General features: G+C 52.7%; 1 protein-coding gene across 6 annotated transcripts in view; it reads left to right on the forward strand.

Moving 5' to 3' along the window:
* ARRB1 (arrestin beta 1) overlaps positions 1–20015 on the forward strand; it is a 78650-nt gene extending 58635 nt beyond the window's left edge. For 4 of the 6 annotated variants that reach the window (XM_027562878.1, XM_027562879.1, XM_027562882.1 and 1 more), the window contains exons 7-16: positions 807–874; positions 4010–4145; positions 5206–5290; positions 5717–5789; positions 6731–6868; positions 8022–8105; positions 9330–9353; positions 11539–11609; positions 12404–12455; positions 13779–20015. In XM_027562878.1, the coding sequence (XP_027418679.1) occupies positions 807–874; positions 4010–4145; positions 5206–5290; positions 5717–5789; positions 6731–6868; positions 8022–8105; positions 9330–9353; positions 11539–11609; positions 12404–12455; positions 13779–13890 (843 nt within the window). In that variant the 3' untranslated portion in view covers positions 13891–20015. Of the gene's footprint in view, positions 1–806; positions 875–4009; positions 4146–5205; positions 5291–5716; positions 5790–6730; positions 6869–8021; positions 8106–9329; positions 9354–11538; positions 11610–12403; positions 12456–12601; positions 12671–13778 lie in introns of all 6 variants that reach the window. The other 2 variants (XM_027562883.1, XM_027562881.1) reach the window with 2 other exon arrangements.
* Positions 20016–22063: the final 2048 nt, after the last annotated feature.

The raw sequence follows: 22063 nt of genomic DNA on the forward strand, positions 1-22063 counted from the left end.
CACCCCTCAGGGAGCATCCCTCTGGGTTCAGGACACTGTGTCCTCAGGTCCCCAGCTCTCTGTCTGGAGGGTGCTGGAATTCTCCCTGTAGAAGCCTCCTTGTGTGTAAGCTAGGCTGATCCCACCTCAGATAAGCAGTCTTTTCAGACAGGGCGGCACATATGGCATCACCCTCACCCCCTACACTCAGTTATGTGCCCAGAGCCTCTCCCAAGTCACTCTCGCTGGCCTTGGTGTTGGCTGAAGAATGTTCTCTGGCAAACTGTCCGGCCTCACAAACCCTGTGTGGAGGTGGAGTCATCACTGTCTCACAGATGGGGAAACTGAGGCTTGGACGTAGGTGACCCCACAAGTGTTCCAGGCCTCAGAGCTTGGAGCCTGTTTCCTCATCTGTGAAATGGATGTGATGGGATGTACCTCATCATTTGGTCCAGAGGGTAGGGCGAGATGTTGAAGGGGTGCCCAGTGCAGGGTCTGTGTGGTTGGGGTGGGGGTGGGGGTGTGGGTGGTCCTAAATAGGACTGCTGAAAGGCTTGTTGTTATTTCTGGGCAACTGCCTTGTTGGGGACCGTGCCCCCCAGACAGCCAGGACTCTGGAGCGGAGCTGGTCACGGAGCAGCTCTGTGGGAGGGTCAGATGAGGGAGGCAGCTCCGCACAGGCTGAGTGCAGGGCTCCCAGTCAGACGAGGGGGTCAGGCCTGGGGAACTGATATTCGCATCCAGCGGCCTCATTAAATGAGAGGGTGGGTAGGCCGTGCTCAACGGAGCTGGCCCTCTCCATTGAGGTCAGTGACCCTTCCCTGCAGGCCTGCGGTGTGGACTACGAAGTGAAAGCCTTCTGTGCGGAGAACCTGGAGGAGAAGATCCACAAGCGGTGAGGAGGGCGCAGCTTCTACCCGCCTGGGTGCGGGCTGCCTGCTGGCAGAGGGAGGGAGACAGGACAGGCACGGTTCAGTCGGAGGAAGACAGAAGTAACAATGCCTGGAAGTGGGAGAGGAGGGGCCTTGCATTCCAGCCTTGGAAACTCCAAGGGCACTGGGGAAGGCTGGCAGGTGGGGAGGGCTTCCTGGGGGAGGTGGCTCTATTACCCTGACTCAGGCCTCAGCACTTTTTCCTTTGCATCACTGTACCCACTTCCCTTATCGCCCTGCCTCTAATCTCTTCCTCTCCAGACTGCATGTCCTTTAATTTTGTTTTGGAAAAAAATCTGAAATTCAGATTGTTTTAAACAGTGAGCAAGATGTTTCCCGGCCAGCTTGGACCCCCATTTCCCAGTTCTCCTGGGAGGTCATCAGCAGGAGGTTGTGGGGGTGGGGTAGGGGGTGTCAGTAGAGGCTTCTGAACAGGGAAGGGAAGTGGAGAAAGTGAACCCACCCAAGGCAGACAGAGGAGGTCTGCCATGTCTCAGAGAGGGGAAGCATTTTCCTGGAGAGAGACAGCCCTGGGCAGACAGACAGCCCAGGCCAGCAGCCAGAACTAGCTGGCCCTGATTTATGGGGTGAGCTGCCCAACCCTGCTCTCATACCTGCCCCTCCTGGGGTCGGGCTTTGCTTTGCCTCCTGGCAAGGCTGGCCAGGGTCCCCAACTCTGCGTCCTGCTGCAGGCTTCCAGAGGACGCAGCATCCTCTTAGGGAGTGGGCTGAGTTTGCCACCTGGTGGTCATATGATGCATTGCATATCTCCAACTCCAGTTGGGCAACTTACAGCATGTAGGGAGATGAGACCTTTGTCCCTTGCTTCTCTGTTCCCCGTTTCTTCTTAAGATTTGCGACCAGGAGAAAGGAAGGGCGGTGTAGGTTTTGGTAAGTAGCCTACCTAGAGCAAGGAAGGGGAGGCAACATTGAGAGCCAGCACTCTCAACCTATTACCAATTTGACATTTTAAGTCCACACCAGAATTTACTAATAATGATAGAGCAACTCACACTTACCAGCTTATTAGGTACCAGACACAGTTCAAAGTGATGGACATGTACAAACTAATTTAATCCTCACAACAACCCTAAGAAGTCGGTCCTGCTATCATCGCCATTTTACAGATGAGGAGACTGAGGCATAGAGGTTAATTTACTCAAAGTCATATAATTCATATGGGGAGAATTAGGGCTTATAAAAAAATGATTTCTTTTTTATGTAGATCATCTCTAAAGACTTTATTGAATTGTTACAATATTGCCTGTGTTTTATGTTTTGGTTTTTTGGCCGTGAGACATGTAGGATCTTAGCTCCCCGGCTAGGCATCAAACCTACACCTCCTGCATTGGAAGGCAAAGTCTTAACTACTGGACTACCAGGGAAGTCCAAGAGCAAGGACTTCAACCTTGGTTATCCAGCTGTAGGAAATGGAGGTGGCTTATTTGAGAAGTGGGAATGCTGGGACTCCACCTGACTGCGTCCCCATCCCCTCACCAAACCTTGTTGGCCCTGTTTCCTCCCTGCGCCCATCATGTTCATTGAGCCCCACCTTGTCTCTGAGTGTCCATCCTCTTGCTGAGTCTTTATTCTCTGTACTGGCCTCTCTCCCGCTAACGGAATCTGCACCCCCGTCACTGAATTCCATCGCCTCTCCACACCTTCGTATCTTCCTGGGGCCCTTGTCCCCTGTGTATATTTTTATTTAATAGCTATTTAGTAGGTATTTGGGAGAAGGCAATGGCACCCCACTCCAGTACTGTTGCCCGGAAAATCCCATGGATGGAGGAGCCTGGTAGGCTGCAGTCCATGGGGTCGCTAAGAGTCAGACACAACTGAGAGACTTCACTTTCACTTTCCACTTTCATGCATTGGAGAAGGAAATGGCAACCCCACTCCAGTGTTCTTGCCTGGAGAATCCCAGGGACGGCGGAGCCTGGTGGGCTGCAGTCCATGGGGTCGCACAGAGTCGGACACGACTGAAGCGACTTAGCAGCAGTAGCAGTAGGTATTTGTTATATCGCAGCCAGCACTGTCTTAGATACTGAGAATACAGCAGTGAACAATTTAGACAAAAACTTCTGTCCTTAAAGCAGGAGTCCCCACCCTTTTTGGAGCCAGGAACTGGTTTCTGGCCGAACAGGTTTCTGAACAGGAAGACAGTTTTTCCGTGGACCAAGGTCGGTGAGTGGGTGGGGGATGGTTTGAGGATGATTCAAGTGCGTTGCATTTATTGTGCACTATTTTCCCATTACTATTACATAAGCTCCTCCTTTGATCATCAGGCATTAGATACCGGAGGCTGGGAACCCCTGCCTTAAAGGGCTCATACCATTAGCGACATAAGGGATGCAGAAGGTGGAACATGGTCTCTTTCTCAGCATCCTGGTGGTGGTGGTGTAGTTGCTAAGTCATGTCCGAGTCTTTGTGACCCCATAGACTGTAGCCTGCCAGGCTCCTCTGTCCATGGAATTTTCCAAGCAAGAATACTGGAATCTTCCAGGCAAGAATACATGGAATCTTCCAGGCAAGATCCTTCTCCAGGGGATCTTCCTGACCCAGGAATCAAACCCAGGTCTCCTGCATTGCAGGTGGATTCTGTACCAACTGAGCCACCAGGGAAGCCTCCTGCTGGCTACCAAAACATGGATCCACATACAGTACTGTCGTGGGGTGGCTTGGCCTCTGACTGGTGGGAGTTCAGACCAGGAAAAGAGCAGAGTGGGTGGATCTAGGAAGTTTCCTGGAAGAACAGGTGTTTGGCTGAGCCTTGCAGAAGGAAGCAAATGAAGGCAGAAGCTGGAAGAGAGCATTACAGGTTGGGACCTAGGGTACGCAAAGCTTCAGAAATAGGACTAGAGGGACCATCAAGCATGACAGTGAGGACCTAGAGGAGGCTGGGGACTCCCAGGATGGAGGAGGTTGGAGTGGGACCAGATGGTAACAGGGCCCTATGCCAACCTTTGCAGTTTGGACTGGAGTCCAAGGAGATGGGAACCATGGCAGTCTCTTGAGCAAGAGAAGGATGTGAGGGTCACAAGGGAAGGGGATAGAGGCAAGGGACTCTGGTCATCATTTGCTCTGCCCATGTCCCCTAGGAATTCTGTGCGCCTGGTCATCCGGAAGGTTCAGTATGCCCCAGAGAGGCCTGGCCCCCAGCCCACGGCCGAGACCACCAGGCAGTTCCTCATGTCAGACAAGCCCTTGCATCTGGAGGCCTCCCTGGACAAGGAGGTAGGAGGTTGGGGCTTGGCATGGGTGGGGCTGCCCTCCCAGGGCTGGAGCCTTAGATCCCAGCTCTCTCACAGCCTCTGGGGAGAAGCTCCCACCCAAGGACCACAGGGCTCAGGGAAGCTGAGACCTCCTTGGGAGATTTGGAGAAGCCTCTGGGGACTGAAGGGGTGACGGGATGGGCATGAGCCTGAAGGATGCGGTTGACTTCAGAAGTCAGTGTGCCTTCTGAAGAATCCTGGGTCCTGGCCGTCCCCCTGCATCCCCATCCCCCTTTGAAATGTGAGCACCCCCTCTCCCTCTCAGGGGCACAGTGAAGGCAAGTGCTTAGGCCAAGATATAAATCGAGGCTCTTCAGTGAGATTTCAGAGCCAGTTCCCTCACAGAGTGGGTCAGCCCCTCCCCACCTCTCTCCTGCTTCTTCCAGATCCTCCCAGGTCTAAATTCCAGGCAGCCTGAGCTGGCAGGGACTTGATGTATCACTTACTCCAGCCCCTCCAATGGACAGTGGGGGAAACCAAGGCTTAGATAACCTGTCCAAGGCCTTACCGCTCTCATCTTTATTATTGTTAGTATTACTCTTATCATTACTTTTGGTGACCAACCCAGGACTAGAGCCCAGGATTGTATTGTGCTTAGTCACTCAGTCATGTCCAACTCTTTGCGACCCCATGGACTGTAGCCCACCAGGCTCCTCTGTCCATGGGGATCCTCCAAGCAAGAATACTGGAGTGGGTTTCCATGCCCTCTTTCAGGGGATCTTCCCAACCCAGGTCTCCTGCATTGCAGATGGATTCTTTACCATCTGAGCCACCAGGGAAGCCCAGAGCCTAGGATTATTACCTTCTAATTCAATTATCTTTCAAGGTCCACAGAGGAACTTAAGTCTAACATGCCTGGTGGCTTAGCATCAGTGGGAAGTGACTGATGAGCTTGGGGCCAATGTCAGAGTGGCCAAGACCTGGGGAACCCCAGGAGATGTGTGTGGGGCCTCATTTCCCTCCCCTTCATCTAAAGCTTTGGAATCTTACCCCCCTCCCTGGCTACTTCTTCCACCTCCCAGATCTACTACCACGGAGAACCCATCAGTGTCAACGTCCATGTCACCAACAACACCAACAAGACGGTGAAGAAGATCAAGATCTCGGGTACCCAGGCAGAGGGCCAGTCCAGGGGATGGGCAAGGGGACTCCTCCCAGGGGTTGGGGGCAGCCGAAGGCTCTCCCTTTGTTAACAGCCCTGTAAATAACTACTAGCCTGAAGGGAAGACTCAGGCCTGCTCTAAGCCGAAGGATAAGGCTTTTGAGGCTGGTAACAGGCTGCTTACTGGCCAAGTAATGAGTTTACTGTTGAAGCCCTTCTTCTAAGTTCCCTTGACAGAGCTGTCCTTGAGGGGGAGATTTTTGGTAATGGAAGGAAGTGGGCCTGTTCAGGCTGCCCTTTGGGTGGAGGATGGGGTCCATCTCCTGCAGAAACTCCTGGTGGCCTCGGGCTGTTACCTGGGGCTGAACATCCCAACTCAGAGAGCCTGGGAGCCCTGGACTCACCCACCTCGTTTCCCTCTTTCTCTGCAGTGCGCCAGTATGCAGACATCTGTCTGTTCAACACAGCCCAGTACAAGTGCCCTGTGGCCATGGAAGAGGCTGAGTAAGTGAGCACAAGCCCAGCCTTGGATGGGTGGAATCAGCTGGGGAAAGGAGAAGCCCTGGGTCCAGTTATAGGCCCAGTAGCTCTGCTCCACCTGGCAGAGGGTCTGGCCTCAGACTTGCTGCTCAGCATAGATGGCCCTGAATAGCTTTTTGAAAAACCACCCAGCCGCTTGGTTTAGCTACAAGGAAATGCATGCTCCAGTCAGGGAAAAGACCCACCAAAACTAGAATGACAAAATAAGAGCTAGTGAATCTGCGAGGAGCGGGGCTATGGAAACCTAGACTGCCTGGAGCCTTCTGCATTGGGGTTGCCGCTGCCCCCAGTGTGCAGAGAAGGAAGTGGGGGCAGAGAGATGTGACTGCTCAACCTCACAGGGCTGGCCACTGGCAGAGCTGGGGCTCCAAGGCTTGCTGCACCGCAGCTCTCTTATTGTTGAAAAGGGGTTAGGGGGTGGAGCAAAAGTAGGTAAAAACTGAACAATCCAAACACCTTACACACGATGGATAGAGATGAGATACAGCAAGTAAGGTCTTCATTGTAGAACTTAGGAGGTGAGTGATCATTGCACAATTCTTTCAGTTTTCCTATATGTTTGAAATTTTTTCACAGTAATACGTTAGGGGAAAAACAGGCCACACTCTCTCCACTAAAAAACATTATCCTAGTCATACAGCACAGGGCAAACAGTACAATGAATTTTTTAAAACTTGAAGCTGCCTAGAAACCACGAATGAAGTTGTTGGGTCACCCCAGAGTCACTGCTGTTTGCATGTGGAGCACCCTTTTGGGTGGCAGTGGTCTCCTTGCAGAGCTGGGCCTAAAGGTGGGCCCTTCACAGGAGAGGGAGGCTAGAGCAGGGCTCTGTGTCCTAGGTGGGCTGGGGGTGAGGCTGGGGTTGGCTCTGGGGGCATCTCCACACTAGTCTCCCTTCTTTCCAGTGACACAGTGGCACCCAGCTCTACGTTCTGCAAGGTCTACACGCTGACCCCCTTCCTGGCCAACAATCGAGAGAAGCGGGGCCTCGCCCTGGACGGGAAGCTCAAACACGAGGACACGAACCTGGCCTCCAGCACCCTGTGAGGACCCACCCTCCCTGGTCCCAGGCTCCCCACTGTGTGTTAGTCGCTCAGTCGTGTCTGACTCTTTGTGACCCCATGGACTGCAGCCTGCCAGGCTCCTCTGTCTGTGGGATTCTCCAGGCAAGAACACTGGAATGGGTTGTCGTGCCCTCCTCCAGGGGATCTTTCCCACCCAGGGATCGAAGCTGGGTCTTCTGCATTGGAGGCAGACTCTTTACCATCCTCCCCCAGATGGACCACACCCACCTTGGTCCCAGCAGGGCCAGCACAGGCTCAGGCTACCCTCTCCCCAACCATTGTCAAGGGCCCGTCCTCATGAGCTTGAACTGCCAGGGAAGCTGTCACCTGATCCCACCCCTCTCCAGGGGTGCCCAGAGAACACGATGGACCACTCCACCAGGCTCCCTTAGTCAGTGCCTTGCCCAGGGGAGGGTGACATGGAGAGGCTTTGTGCAGGACGCAGCAGCTCCTGACCTGGTTGTGTCTTCAGCTGGATAGAGTGCATCCCTGAGGCAGAGCAAGGCTGGAAGGAAGGATGGAAAGAAGGAAGGAAGGGTGGGAGGGGCTTCTGGAAGGGTCCTGGGAGGAGAGGATGAATGAGGACGGGGTCTGAGAGTCCAGAGAGATGAGGGTGGTGAGCTGGGCTCAACCACATATGGAGGTGTCTTGGAAGGAAGGGATCCCAGGGATCTTACCCCAAGGTCACCACTGCCTCTCTGAGGCTACCCTGCTCTAATGGAAACCGGGGGGTATGAGGACCTCTCTTGCCCTACCTGCTGAGGTCTGGCCCTTCCTGGGGCCTGACCCACCTCTGCAGCACCTCCCTTCCCCTGCCCACTGCCCCCTCCTCTCTGCCAGCAGCAAGAGAAAGGGAAGCCACCCAGCAGGAAGAGCCCACCCCTTACCTCCTTGCTGGGACTTGGGCTCTGGGTGGGAAGGAGCTGGTTCCCAGGGCAGCACAGTCAGACATGGGGCCCAGTGCTCTGAGCTCTTGCTCCCCAAGGAAAGACCTCGTCTTTCTCACACACCGGGCTCCGCCTGCACCTGGTGGCTGAGTGGTCAGGAGGGGACCTACGGTGCTGCCCTGGCGCAGCCCGTCCTGCCGTGTCTCACAAGACCCATGAACTGGCTTCCCTGTGTCGCCTTGCAGGTTGAGGGAAGGAGCCAACCGGGAGATCCTGGGCATCATTGTTTCCTACAAAGTGAAAGTGAAGCTGGTGGTGTCTCGTGGCGGGTGAGTGCTCCAGCCCAGCCCAGCCCAGCCCCCAGAGGGTGGGCAGGAAGGTCCCTGACGGCCACACCCAGTGCCCCATTCTGCCTACTTGCTGGATCTTGTCTTGTTCCTCTTCCTTCTCCTCCACCCTTTTCCCTCTCCTGTTTCAGAGGCTTTCAGCCCCTCTCTTTTCCTCCCCTCTTTCTCCCCTCCCTCTTTTCTTCTTCCTTTTCTTTTACCTCCTCCTCCTCTTCCCTGTCCCTGGTCTGGGCACATGGGAGGTGGCGGGAACTTCCTAAGAGTCTGTGCTGTGGGGTTTCCAAGGGGTGCTGCGCCCCTCATCACATCTCAGGGCACAGCACCCACCATACCCCCACTTATGCCCAGGCTGATCTGCTGGGGAAGTGGCTCAAGGAGCTCAGAATCCCAGAGCTGGATTGAGGGTGCTCTGACTGTCCCACTTTACAGATGGGGAAACAGAAGCCAAAACAGTTCCCCACACATTTCCCGAAATCTCCTTCTCTAATCTCAGGTCACAGGCTGGGTGCTGGGGTAACGACAGTAAACCAAACATATTCCCTGATCCAGAGCAGAGTCGGGTGGAAGCCCAGAAAGAACTCACACTTTTCCCGATATACTAAGCCAACAGGTTGTTATAAATCTAGAATTAGGATTTCTAATTTGTCAGAGGGATTTTTTTTTAATTCATAAATTTCTTTGAAAAGATTGGAAAGCTAATAGCATTAGACATCAAGTCTCCTTTATTTTTAGAATAATGCCTCCTGTGGTGGTGGTGTATAATACTGGCCATGTATTATAGGACATCTCAGAATCACAGATCTCAAATCCTGTGTCCTCTGACCCTTGCAAGACCCTGTGGGTCTTGTGCCTCAGGCTCCTTCTTGAGGCATCCTCAGGGCATCCTGAAGTACTTCCTTCTGCCATTGGATAGCCCCAGCTTCCCCAGTGCTGGCAGCACAGGGCTGAACTTGTGTGTCTCCTTTATAGAAGAGGATCCTGGGGCTGCCCTCGCAGGGAGTTTGGCTGAACCGGGCCTGGTTTCAGTCCCCCTGGCAGGGCTCATACCACTTCCGTATATCCCTGATGAGCGGTTACACCTGGGGTGGGAGGAGTGTGTCCCTGGGTCTAACCTACCCCTAAGTGTGGTGAATGAACGTGCTTTCTGTTTTCTTCCTCTCTGAACTCTCTCCTGACCACTTCTTCCGCCTCCTCTGACCCACCCAGCCTGTTGGGAGATCTTGCATCCAGGTAAAGCCCCTCCCTTCAACCTAATCAACCCACCTTCCTGAAGGGCCCAGAGACCATTGTCCTGACCGTTCAGAGCCACGGGCCCTGGGTAGGAAGGACTCTTAGCACTCAGGTTTTTGATTGCCAGGCTCAGGCATGTGCGGGGACTAGGACTGTCTCCGGAGGGGCTGGGAAGGTGCGGTTTCTCCTTTCAAAACTTGCCCTGCTCTTCCATCCCACCCAAGTGACAAGGACCTTTGCAGACAGCAACATGGGCTTCAGTGATCTGGGGACTGGCCCCCAATCAGTCTGTTTTACAGGATGTTTTGGATAAACTTAGGCTTTGTGGCTTTCAAACCCTTCTAGGTGAATGAGAACTAACTGCTGGCTGAGTGTTACTAAGAAGTCCTGAGGAGCTCTGCTTCTGTAGACAGACTTCTTGGAACCAGCTGGATCCACGTGCATTTTCCACAAATTCATGTGCCCCAAACCCAGTGGTTTTGCTTCCTCCTGTCCCAGGAAGCTAATATTGCTCATCCCAAGAAACCTTAGTCCGTTAGGAGAAGTGAAATTAATTCAAGTTGATTCAATCTAATTCAGTAAGGAGTTCTTGAACCCAGGCTTGAGCCCAGCCTTGTGAGGGAGACTGAGGTCCCAGAGAGGAACCAGACACATTCCCTGTCCATGATTGCTTGTCACCTGGTGGAAGGAAGGTTAAGGTCCACATTCTTCCATCCATATTCCGGATGGCGGTCTCAGTCTTCCACCAGCTTCCATTCTGATAGCTCACTTTCCCAAGTGAACTGAAGAAGCTGTCCTCTTTGGAAGCAAAAAAAAAAAAAAAAAAAAAGCAAAAAACAAAACCAAAGTCAAACAAAAAAGCCACATTGTTTCAATAGCTTTATGAAACCTCCATGTCCCTGTTGAGGGGAAGTCATGATTCTGGCAGGCACAAGCCTCACAGTTTAACCAAGCCTTTTTACCTACATTACCTCCTGGAAGTGGTTCTAGAAGGTGAGTAGAGTTAGCGCTGTTTTCTAGGTGAGCTCAGTGAGACTTAAAGATGTAAACTGCTCGTCAGTGAATAGAGGGGTCAGGGGAGCATCCCTTCCTGGTTGCATAGTTGGTTCCCCTGACCACTTCATCCCCTGCCCCATCCTTCCCTCAACCCGGCCCTGGCAGCAAAGTCAGGAAGGTGATGTGCCTGGAGGGGCTCAAGGTTGACAGGGATTTGTAGGGTGACACTCCCCTGCAGAGTAGAGGAGCTTTCCAGCCTGCTTTTGTCCAGAGTGGAGAGAGAGGGTGGGTGGAATCACCTTCTCAATTCCGAGTTGTTATCACACAGGGTTAAGGGTGTGAATTAGGGAGTCAGAATCCTCAGCCTGTCACTTTCTTTTAATAGCTGTAGAGCCTTGGACAAGATACGTTTTCTCCTTGGTCTCAGTTTCCCAATCTGTACATTGGGTATAATAGTAGGGTTGTTGTAAATATTAAAAAGAGTGATTCTAGAGTACTGCTTGGTGTAGAGTCAGCACCCTGTCAGTGTGTGTTCTTGTTATTATTCTGTCAATCAGGGCCAAGGGCAGAGAAGCCCGGTCAGAAGCTCTAGCCAGTAGCACCACCTCACCCATCCTTCCACCCCCATAGGGCTTCAAGGCTCTGAGCACAATGTAGACAGCTCTGTAGACAACTGAGACCAGGGTCCCATCCAGCTTGAATTTGATTAAACTGACCTCAGCAGTGCATCATCTAGATTGCAGGGGACTCGGGCCACCTGGGAGCTTTCATAGGAGCCCCCTGGAGATGTTGAGAGAGAGGAGAGTGAGGGTGGGAGGAGTTTCAGTCAGGAAGTTGGGAAGGGCAGTGGCAGAGGAGGCTGGGATGTGACCATTGGAGGTCCACAGGATCTTGGGGCCCCTCTGGAGCCACCCGGTAAGCAAGATGCATGCTCACTGCCTTGTGCCACCTCCTAGCTCATGGAAATTCAAGGAGCCTTCTCAGGAAAGGGGAAGTTTCCATTATCCCAGATAGCCTGATGCTCAGAGAGTGGTGGGACTGGGGCTTGGGGCCAGATTTCCTGCCTCTTGGTCCAGAGCTACCTCCTCTGATCACAGAACCTTTCCCAGTTCTCAGACTGATGGGGCATTGAGTCTGGCCTTGAGTCTGGGATTGGGCTCAAGGCTCAACCTGTCTGGGTCTCTTTCAGTGATGTGGCCGTGGAACTGCCTTTCACCCTAATGCACCCCAAGCCCAAAGAGGAACCCCCACATCGGGAAGGTAAGCAGAATCTGTGGGTTCCTGGGATAGGGTTTCCCTGTCACCCCACCTTGCACTGAGTTAGCCTTCAGTCCAGGGTCACCCCTCTTCGCCAGTTCACAGGATCTTTTTTAGGCCCACACTCCTATTTGCATCTGACTCCCCAGTAGACAGAAAGGTCTGGCTCTGTTCTCTGTGGGCTGGGGGTGGTGAGGGTGGTGGGAAGGGCCATGCCAGGAGCCCTTGTCTCGAATCCAGGCACAGTTGAAGGGTCTGCATGGATAGGATGATATCTGGGCACACCATCCCAGTGATATTTCCAAGTGATACCAGATTGGTCATATTTCATTAAACCTAAGACTGTTTCAGTCAAAAGAAACATTGTAGCACGTACTACAAAGAAAGAAAAATGTCCCCATAATTAAACTATGAAATGCTAATGACTGTAAAACATACCGCAAGTTCAGAGATGTGAACATGTGAATAAATAGTTATATTAGAGTTAGTGAGTGAGGCATGCAACAAATGAATCTAAGTTGTGTTGGAGACATGCCAAAAAGAGCAGGGTCCAGAGATTTGTCTGTTCCCCTGGTGCTGCTCCCTGGCCCTCCTTGGCTCTGCCTGGACCCTCCTCCCTTCATTTAAGCTGATTTGAGGTGTTTCTGAGACCAGGGACCAGCCCTGGCTTCCTCACTCCCCCTTTCTCCTTTCCCTCCCCTACCTTAGCTTAGTTGTCCCGGGGTGAGGACCTGTGCCCACCTGCCCCCTCACCCACTTGCCAGTAACCCGTGGGCGGTCATCTGCCCTGTGTTTAGTTCCAGAGCACGAGACGCCGGTAGATACCAATCTCATAGAACTTGACACCAAGTAAGCAGAACCCTGCCTGCAGACATGGGCGGGGCGGGCCTTGGGCGGTGGGCGGGGCTACCTGGTTATTTGCACTTATGCTAATTAACCCCGAGGAGCAGTGGTCTAACCCGTCTGCTGAGAGCCGCCTCTGCTCGCCTCTTCAGCAACCCGCTTGCCTGCATGTGACTTGAAGGACCCTCGGTGCCTGTTCCTCTTCCTCCTGCCTTGGTGGGGTCTGTCTTCCTCCCTCGTCCTTGCACGTCCGTCAGTCCGTCAGTCCGTTCGTCCATCCACAGCACCTGGTCGGCTGTCACAGGGCTGGTTTGTGGCCCTGGGCTGGGACCCTCCTGCTTGGCTGGTGTCCAGCCAGTGGAATCAGGCTGTGGGGTGGGGAAGGTTCTGGGGATCTTGTTGTTTCTGACTCACGAGGACCAGTATGGATGGCCCTGTGGTCAAAGGCTGTCACCTCACAGGACAGTGGCCAGAGGGGAGGACCTGGGCAGACATGAACCACCTCCAGGGCTGAGCAGCTTTCTCGCTCCAGCTCCAAATCTATGCTTCCTTTGTCCTCCAGGAGATGTGTCGGGTCTTAAGTCACCCCATGGAGGATACCCTGTGCAGTTGGCTGAATTCTGTGGGGCTGGGGCCTGGAGAGTGGGCCCACGTAGACATATTTTATTAGTAGAAGGGAGCTCACTGTTCTTAGAGGCAGCCCTTAGCCCTGGAACCCCTCTCAGGCACCCTCTTTCTCCACTCACATTTTTTCTGCTCCCCACCCCTATTGGGCTTTGCCTAGCCTCCACCCCAGCCCCCACAGGCCCTGTATATCCAAGATCCCTCAGGGTAGAATGTGAGCTGTCATTTCCCTGGAGAAAGGGCCTTTGGGGTTTTCTCAGAAAACAGGAATGCTTCCTGAGGGTAGTTCTTCGGGTGGGGGTGGATGGGGTTTCCTGGGCCCGTTCTTGGGGGACTCAGAATATGCTGTGAGACCGCTGTCGGCCTGGCCTCTTTGTGGAATAAGTTCCTCCTCTGGCCCTAACCCTGCCTCACTCCCCGCCCCCACCCACAATTTGATGTGTGCCTGAACCCCAGCTTCTCAAGCTGGGTCGATTTCCAGCCCTTAGCAAACTCATGCCTCCCTCTGGTATTTCTGCAACTGGCTGGTCCCACTGTCGTTGATGGGCATCCAGATGTGCTGGCCTGGCAGGCCTTTCTATCCAAGACCAGTCCTGGAGGACAGCCTCTGGGTCCCGCTGGGCTGTGCAGGCCCTCTGACCCCTCTGGATAAGCTTCCTCTCCCTGCCCTGCAAACATGCCTGTTTTCCTTGTCTTTCCCACCAGCGATGACGACATTGTGTTTGAGGACTTTGCCCGCCAGAGACTAAAAGGCATGAAGGATGACAAGGAGGAAGAGGAGGATGGTACCGGCTCTCCGCGGCTCAACGACAGATAGACTGGGGCTGCCCTCCCTCCGGGCAGCTCCAGGTCCACTCTCATGCACTAGGATGCTTGTTCGTCTTCTTCCTGTCCTGGCTCCCCCTCCCCTTTGTTCTTCCAGTTTCTACCAGGGGGCCCCAGCGGTCTTCCAGGTCACGGTGGCGAACCCCTGGCCTCAGGATTGGCCCCCATCACCATGCCAACAGGGCCACAGGCAGCACCCTCACCCTCTCACTGCATCACTTCTCCATTCCCCCTCTTTTCCTATTGACCCCCAGACAGGCCAGCACAGCTCTGGCCTTCGGATTTGACTCGGGATGGGGAGCAGAAAGGGGAAGATGGGGCACAAGGGCTTGGCGAGGTGGGGATGGGGGCTCAAGACGCGTGAGAGGATGTGGCCACTGTCCCAGGTGATGAATACAGTTCTGGCAGCTAAAACATGACCGCTTTGAAGGCCACCCTCCTCTGGCTGGGAGGGGACAAGACCCATGGATAGATTGTCCACACAGATTTGCTCGAAGTTCAGACCTACCAAACAGCTGTCTTCTTCTTCCCTCGTCCCTGCCCCCTGTTCCTCTGTGGCTGACAGTGACCTTGGTGAAGGTTTGTAGACCCCAGGAATGGAGCAAAGCAGTTGGGCTGACTTTCTTACCAGCAGTTACCTAGTCTAAGGCAAGTCATGTGAAGTAGCCCAAGTCTATTTCAGTGCCATCAGGATGTAATATCCTAGCTGCCTTGTATCTTGTGTATGTGTCATCCACAGATACGCACACAGTGCGACAGAGAGAAGGGAGGGGCCTTCGGAAAACACCACGGTCTTGAGGAGGTGTTCTGAAGGGTGACTCTGAGATGGGGGTGGGGTGGGAAGGTGAGAGTCTGCCCGGCCCCCTTCCTTAAGAGGGATCAGCGATCTGGTGGGAAGCAAGGCTGAAGGGCCAGAACGACTGAGGCCACCAATGTCTTCCTGCCCTTGCAGATCTCCAGGGCTGGACTTGAAGAGAGCCCCTGAGACCACTGTGTCCACAGTCAAAGGGGATCCTTCCATAGAAGGTGGCAAGGTCCACTGAGTTGTCCTTACCTAAAAGGAAGGGGGACTCCTTTGTTTCCTTGGGGAGCTGATGACCACCCCCTCAACACACACACACACACACAGTGGTTCCTGGTTTCATGGGTGTGCAGTACCCATGTGCTGCTGTTGCTGTGATTAGGACATGGGCATACTTCCAGGGCAACAGGGCAGGCAGACAAGGAGGCAGAAAGTGTTAAAAGTTATCTGTTTCTCTGACCTTTGATGCTTATTGCTGTGTGACTTTGGGCAAGTTCCTTTCCATCTCTGGGCCTCAAGTACTTCACCTAGAAAACCAAGGGGTTCGACCAGGTGATCACAAAGGGCCCTCCCAGCTCTGCCTCCAAGAATTTGTGAACATCAGAGTTTCTGGTCTGGTGGGTGGAGCCAGAACCACTGATTCTGGTCTGTCTGCCACCAACGATGATTCACTGAACCCCAGAGCTGGCAGGGCAATAGAGGGCACCTAGCACACCACCCTACACCCACTCCAGGCCTCAGAAGAGCCCTTCTAAGGTCCCTGGGCTGGGCCAGGGTGGGGGTTGCCTGATGGCAAGCTGTGGCTGTAGTTAGCATGAGCTACTTGGCCCTAGGGATCAAGTATTACAGAAGGTATTTGTATTTGTTTGTATTTGCTGAGGCGTGGCAGGGGGAGGGGAAGAGAGCTTGTGAGAGGCCCTGCAGTACTTCACACCCTCTTTGGATATCCTGAAGTTTGCCTCATACCCAAGCAGATGTATTGATTAGCAGGGCAAGGGGATCTCTTCCTCCTTTCTGTCCGTGTCCCATACTTGTGAAAAGGGAGATGGCCAAGTTTTATTATACAAGTTGGATCTCAGCTCTTCAGTTCAGCCCCTCCTGGGATGGACTTTGCAACCATTTTCCATGGTGAAATTACCCAGTTCATATGCCTGGCACTGCACCCCAGCTCTTCCCTGCTGAATCTCACTCCAGGGACCCCCACTCCAGGTCAGAAACAAGTCAGCTTGGGATAGTCGTACTCCCCCAGTCAATTCTAGGGTCCCAGCTGCATCCAGTCCCTCCTAGAGCTTGCTGGACAGTTTGTACCTCATTGGGCAGCTGGAGAGTTAATGAATTGTTGGAACAAGGTATGGCCAGCATACGCTCTTCAGGGTTGTCTTCTGGAACCTTTGGGGCTGGTACAAGACCCTTTAGGATTTGTGGTGATCCCTTACCTACAAATAGACCTCTCTCCATGTCACTAATGCAGTCACACAAAAGCTTTGTCAGGCTGGTTTCTTAATTTCCTTCCACCTCAAAATCACACTGACCATTTTGGGTTTATCACAGTGCTGAACTGAAATTTTCCAGCTGCAAAAAGCATCATGGGCCTATTTAACCTTCTATTTCTTCTTTGGGCCCAGGACTACAGATGAGCAGTAGTCAAGTTCATTTGGCTTAACCGTGCTTGGTTGATAACTTCTCCACTTGGTGCTAAGCGCTGGAGACACAGAGCTGGGTCAGTCCCAGCCCCTGTCCTCACAAAGTGATCAAGGGAGAGTTATAGGGGAAGTAATGAGGGGCCATTGCATTCAGGGCTCCATGGTTGCTGCTAGCCCGTACAGTGCCTTGATGTGAGTTAGAAACAGTGCCTCTTCCAGGTGGATTCAACCCACTTAGGAATGCACAGCTTCCCAAGTGGTCACAGGCTGGAGTTCAGCCCCACATGTCCCTGGGCTGAGTGCCCTCCTGCATAGCCATGCATGGCAGCACAGTGAACACTCAGGCTTCTTCCTGAGAAAGGCCCAGATTATCTTTCCAAGCCTCTGGTTGGCTCCAGACCCCACCCCGTCCTGCAGCCCCTTCTCTGCAGGGCCCCTCTCCATCTGGAGTCAGCCTGTCCCGGTGAACCCCTGGAGTGACACTGGGGGTGGGGAGCCCCACTCAGCTCCAGGCACCAGCCCACAGTCCTGCTCTCTCTGTCCACACATTTGTGGCCTGTGCTGACCACATCTCTCCACACTGAGATTTTGCAGTGGGTGACATGTAGATAGCAGTCTGGGCAGGAAGGAAGAGCATGGCCTGGGTGAAAGTTTACAGGCAGAGAGCCAGCTGGACTTCCTCACCTTCCCAACCAAGAGAGGAGTACAGTCCTTGTGAAGATAAGGACTGAGATCTGGCTGGACTCCACCAGCCTCCTCGGTCTCAGAGCCCAGACCAGCAAGGTGAGCTCACTTGGGTCTTGGTTCAGCTGGGGGAATTACTGACAAGCTGGTCCCACATGGTGCAGTGAAGAGTACCCTGGCCCAGAAGTCCACGATGCCTCTCCCCACTGGCTGTTGCCCCGCAGCCGAGGAGCCTTGAATATCCCATTCAACCCCCTGGGCTTGGTTTCTGTAACTGAAAATGGGACAGTCATTTCTTTCCCACGCAATTCAAGGGACTTGTAAGGCCCAAAGGAGATGAAAATCAGCTCTGTAATTTGCAAATGGCTGCTCAGGCCACGGCCCTGCCATTGTGCGGGAGCAGCCCAGGGTCACACAAGAAGTGTGCTGCCAGTTGAGCCCTCCCACCCACCTCCTCCATCTCTTGCTCCAGTCTCACTTAGGCAGAGGTCAACCAGAATGAGAGGAGGCCAGTTTGGCTTTGATGACCCAGCTGAGAAGGAAATTCAGACACTGTTCAGGAATGCCTCCCGCACCGAGGCCGTGATCCCAGCAACCAAAACAGAGACACGTGGATGGTGTCAGTGATTGGGGAGCTGGGTGCATCTTGGTGTCAGAGGCCAGGAAGGCTTGGATCTGATCCCAGGTTAGGAAGAGCCTCCAGCCCCCCGGCATAGCGGGGCTGAACCCCCCACTACCCTGCTGAAGAACCCCAAGGGTGAGGTGGAATAGAAATTGCCTGCCCCTTCAAAGTGTCAGGCCCCCTCCAGGATCAACCAGAGCTGCCAATTGTCACTTCTTGGTGACACATGGGAGGGATTTGGGCTCGAGGAAAGCCCAGGCCTCTTTACTCTGAGATCAGAGTCCCCGCTGACTCATCCCTGGTGGTGTCAGCAGCCCACAGAGGCAGCTTCCCTCCTGCCAGCAACTGGGGACTGAGCATCCTCCACCCATCCTGGAGGAAGGCATTAGGCCCCAGTCTTGAACTCTCCTAGGGTCCCTTGGACATAGGCCTGTAATCGTTCTGATGTTTTTAAAGTCAACATGGACCAAAACAGACTCTCCCCACCCTCACACGTAAGCCTGCCTTGGGCCTGGCAATTTGTTCTCCTGGCCCAGGCAGCTCCGCCACTTTTGTCCTCTTTCCAGGACTGAAATGGTCTAACTGGAGCAGGATCCCCACCTCTACCACTCCCCTGCAGGCTCCCTGCACAGTGGCTCCAGGGAGAGGCCCATTGAAGGGGGAACATTCTCCCCCTCCACCACCCATCACTCTCTTCCAACTCTTCACCCCAAAAGGGAAGTCAAAGCACAGGTCCCCGGGACCCACGATCCATAGACTCTGAAACACTTGTTTTCTAACCAAGTGCTGTGGAACCCCTGTATTCCACAGAGCTTTGTCAGGGGCTGCTAAGGTGGGACGACGGGGTGGAGGCAAAGGCTATGTCTCCAGCCCTCCCCACCCCATCATTCCTACTTCCACCGGAACAACTCTTCTTTTATCTGTCTTGCCTATCAAGGTTTCACCTTCAAACTTCTCTTGAAAAAGAACTTCAAACCACCATTCTGAGGTTTGATCCTAGACCAGCAAGCACAGGTTCTATTCTTGCTTTTCATGTTGGAATGGCCCTAGCATTCCAATAAAAAGTATCTTCGTATTGGAACTTGCATCACAGACCCAGGCCCAAACATTTGCTTATTCACACACACACACATACACACAAGTAAACATGCAAACATTTGATGGTTTTGTAGCTCACCCCCACTGAAGCTCTGGCCTGGGTTTGACTTGGGTGGGGGCCTGGTGCTGTGAGGATGGGTCTTGTCCCTGATATTGGCCCAGGCAGTATGGGGGACCGTGAATGAAGCAAAGAGGCCCAGCCCCACCCCAGGACTTGTGTCTGTGCCCCAGTGTGACACCTGACTTTCCTGACCTGGGCCCATGAGATGACAAAGGAGCAGTGTGATAGGAAGAGAAAGTAGAGTTGGGTTCCTCTTTAATATACAGCCAGATGGAGAAAAGTCCAGATTTCAAAAAGGAAATGTTGAGGGAGACTATGACCAGAGTCCCTCCTATGAAGGCAGAGTTCCTCCAGATGCCCTTTAAGCAGCAAATCTCCCTGAAGCAATTCTAATAGGATTCTGTTCCCACATTTGCAATCAACTGAGTGTGTGGGCTACAGGCGAATCCCTGAAGAGAGGCTGGTCCCTCCACGTGCCATCCCCTGAATTCTTTTCTTACTTGCCTGCCATTCTGCCCAGGTCCCTCACCAGGGCTGACTAAGAGGTGGGCACTTTGGGGAGACCTGGACCAGCCCTTGGCACAGAATCCTGCCTGGCCCCCACCCAAGGAATTCCCATGTGAGACTTAGGACACAGCAAGCCACGTGGCGTGGGAGATAAAGTGCCAAGTGCTATTCTGTGTTCAGTTCAAGTGTGCCCTTGAGGTCCTGACGTCAGTTCCCCCTTGTGTAAGGTGGAGACAGTGTCAGGCTTTGCCTGCCTCAAAGGGATTACTGCAAGGGTTGTGGGAGAGGTGGGTATGAAGGGGGACTCACAAACTCAGGATGCATCATGGCCTGCTCTGCAGATCCAAGAGCACTTGGGATCCGTGTAGAATGGCCATCTTCCTGGCGCATCTCTGCTCAGTGTTGGGGTCTAGCCACAGTTGCTGGGGGAGGGGGCTGCCTCTTCCTTCCCAGTGGGAGCCGGTGCTCAGCCGGGGCATGGGGAGTGACAAGTGATTGAGACTGGTCTCCAGGTCTGTGGTCCTTCTGTAAATGATTCTTTCGTGATACCCTTATTCCTGGGCCACCTTCCAGGTTCATCTGTTGTACCTGTGGCATTCCGTATTATGTCAGATAAGTTATTACAGTTTATCAACTCTTAACAGGACAAATGAACAAAAGAACCATAAGTAGGAGACCATTAAAGGTCTTTTGTAACAGATGCCGACTGTGCTTTTATTTCTATCTCATAAGCCCATGGCAGGACATAGACCAGAAAATGCTGTCCGGCTGCCCTGGACTGGCTGGGTCAGGTGTTAGCTCCAACTCCAACCGGGCTCCTCATCGCTTCTCCTCCCCTCACTGCCACGTAGCAGCCTTAGGGCCTGGGGGAGCTGCCAAACCTCTGACCCGTCTCAGACACCGCTGGGTCCCATGACTCCTGCTTTGCTCCTAGGATAAAGCCATCCCATCTTCTCTTTGGCATTGCTGGCCTCTTCAGCTGGACTCCTGACCCAGTCCCAGCCTGGTTCTCATTGAGGTCTCTTCTGCTCCGCTGGATCTCCCCAAGGTCACTTGGGTTTTGTATGTCTTACCCACTGCCTGTTTCAAAAGAACTCATGGAGGAGTGGTGATATGGGTGAGGAAGATTCAGAGACCTAAATGACAGGATACTGTATTCATATGAAAGGAAGGTGCTGCTGGATTACAAGATAGGTCTTCTAGGAAATTGGTCATATATGTGAAACAATTTTTTTTTTTACACTCCTATAAAATAACGTGCAGCTTAGATCAGTGCATTGCCTTCCTGGTTGGCCAGAAGCTGGTCTATTTCCTCTGACTCTCTCTTCCAGCTAGAGAAGGGTGGTGGAAAGACACTGACATGTGAGTCAGGAGACAGGAGCTAGAGCTTTGATTCTGCCCTCCCTCATGGACTGTGTCAGTCCAAGTCCAGATAAACAAAGCCTATGCCAGTATTTACAAAGAAACTGGTTATAAAAATGTTGCAAGAGTTGCGAAGGGCAACCCAGGTGTCACAGGAAATGACTACCACCTGTAGGGTGGAAGGACAGGGAGAGGAGGTGGTGGTACTGAGCCAAGGACCAGGGAAGCCCAGTAGGGATGTGGAGGGAGAGGGTATCTGGTGAATCCAGACCATAAAAGAAAGACCTCTGTTCCTGGGGTGCTTCCAAAGCAGAGGGAGTGGGAGAAATACTCTGGTTTCTTCTCTCCTGCACTCCTATTGGCAGACTCTTAATTAGAAGCTAATATTCACAGAATTGGGGGAATGTAGCCTGCAATGGTCAATGTCTTGCAATATAGAACAAGGGAAAATCAGGCGATTAGACCTGAGACCAAATAGACAAATGACCAGCTCTTTAATCCTCTCATTGAAAAAATGGAAATAACCCTATTGGCCTGGATACCACCATTTAGGAGCCCTGACACCTGAACAGGAACCTAAACAGGGGAGAGGTGTTCACTATTGTCTCTTTAGTTTTGAGCTTTTCTCCTGCTGTCTCTGTCTTCGTGGCATTTTGAGACTTCATTTCTCTTAGCTTTTTAAAAATTTCAGCATAGTTGTTTCAAATTCTGATCGAGACAAAGTCCACTAGAACCTATCTCTCCTACTGATTACTTAAAAACTCTGGACAAAAATACAAAACACAGCTACCTAATGACTCTGAAAATCAAACAAAAGCAGGCAGGTGGTCCAGGGGAGCACAACTTTGGAAAAGGAATCTGCATGGTTTAAATTTCCCTTTTATGGATTTGTGTGGAAATTAGAACCACCACCAACAGGTGAGACACAACTTTGGGTCTGAAACTAAATTAATTGATTTCTTCTTAACAACAAAAAAACTCAACATTAACCCAGAGTCTACACCATATAACATTCACAGAATCCAGGATACAATCTGAAATTACTCAACGTACGAAGAACCAAAAAAAGAGGATGAATGATCAATGGGGACGTGCTGTGCTCAGTAGCTCAGTCGTGTTTGACTCTTTGCAACCCCCTGGACTATAGCCCACCAGACTCATCTGTCCATGGAATTTTCCAGGCAAGAATACTCCCAATAGGTTGCTATTTCCTCTTCCAGGGGGTCTTCCCAACCCAGGGATCGAACCCACATCTCTTGAGTCTCCTGCATTGGCAGGCAAATTCTTTACCACTGCACTGCCTGGGAAGCCCTCAATGAGGATGCATGCTCAATATACAAAAATCAATTGTACTTCTGTATAGTAACATTAAACAGCTGGATCTTG

Source organism: Bos indicus x Bos taurus, chromosome 15, assembly GCF_003369695.1.
Source record: "Bos indicus x Bos taurus breed Angus x Brahman F1 hybrid chromosome 15, Bos_hybrid_MaternalHap_v2.0, whole genome shotgun sequence".
NCBI classification, from domain to species: domain Eukaryota; kingdom Metazoa; phylum Chordata; class Mammalia; order Artiodactyla; family Bovidae; genus Bos; species Bos indicus x Bos taurus.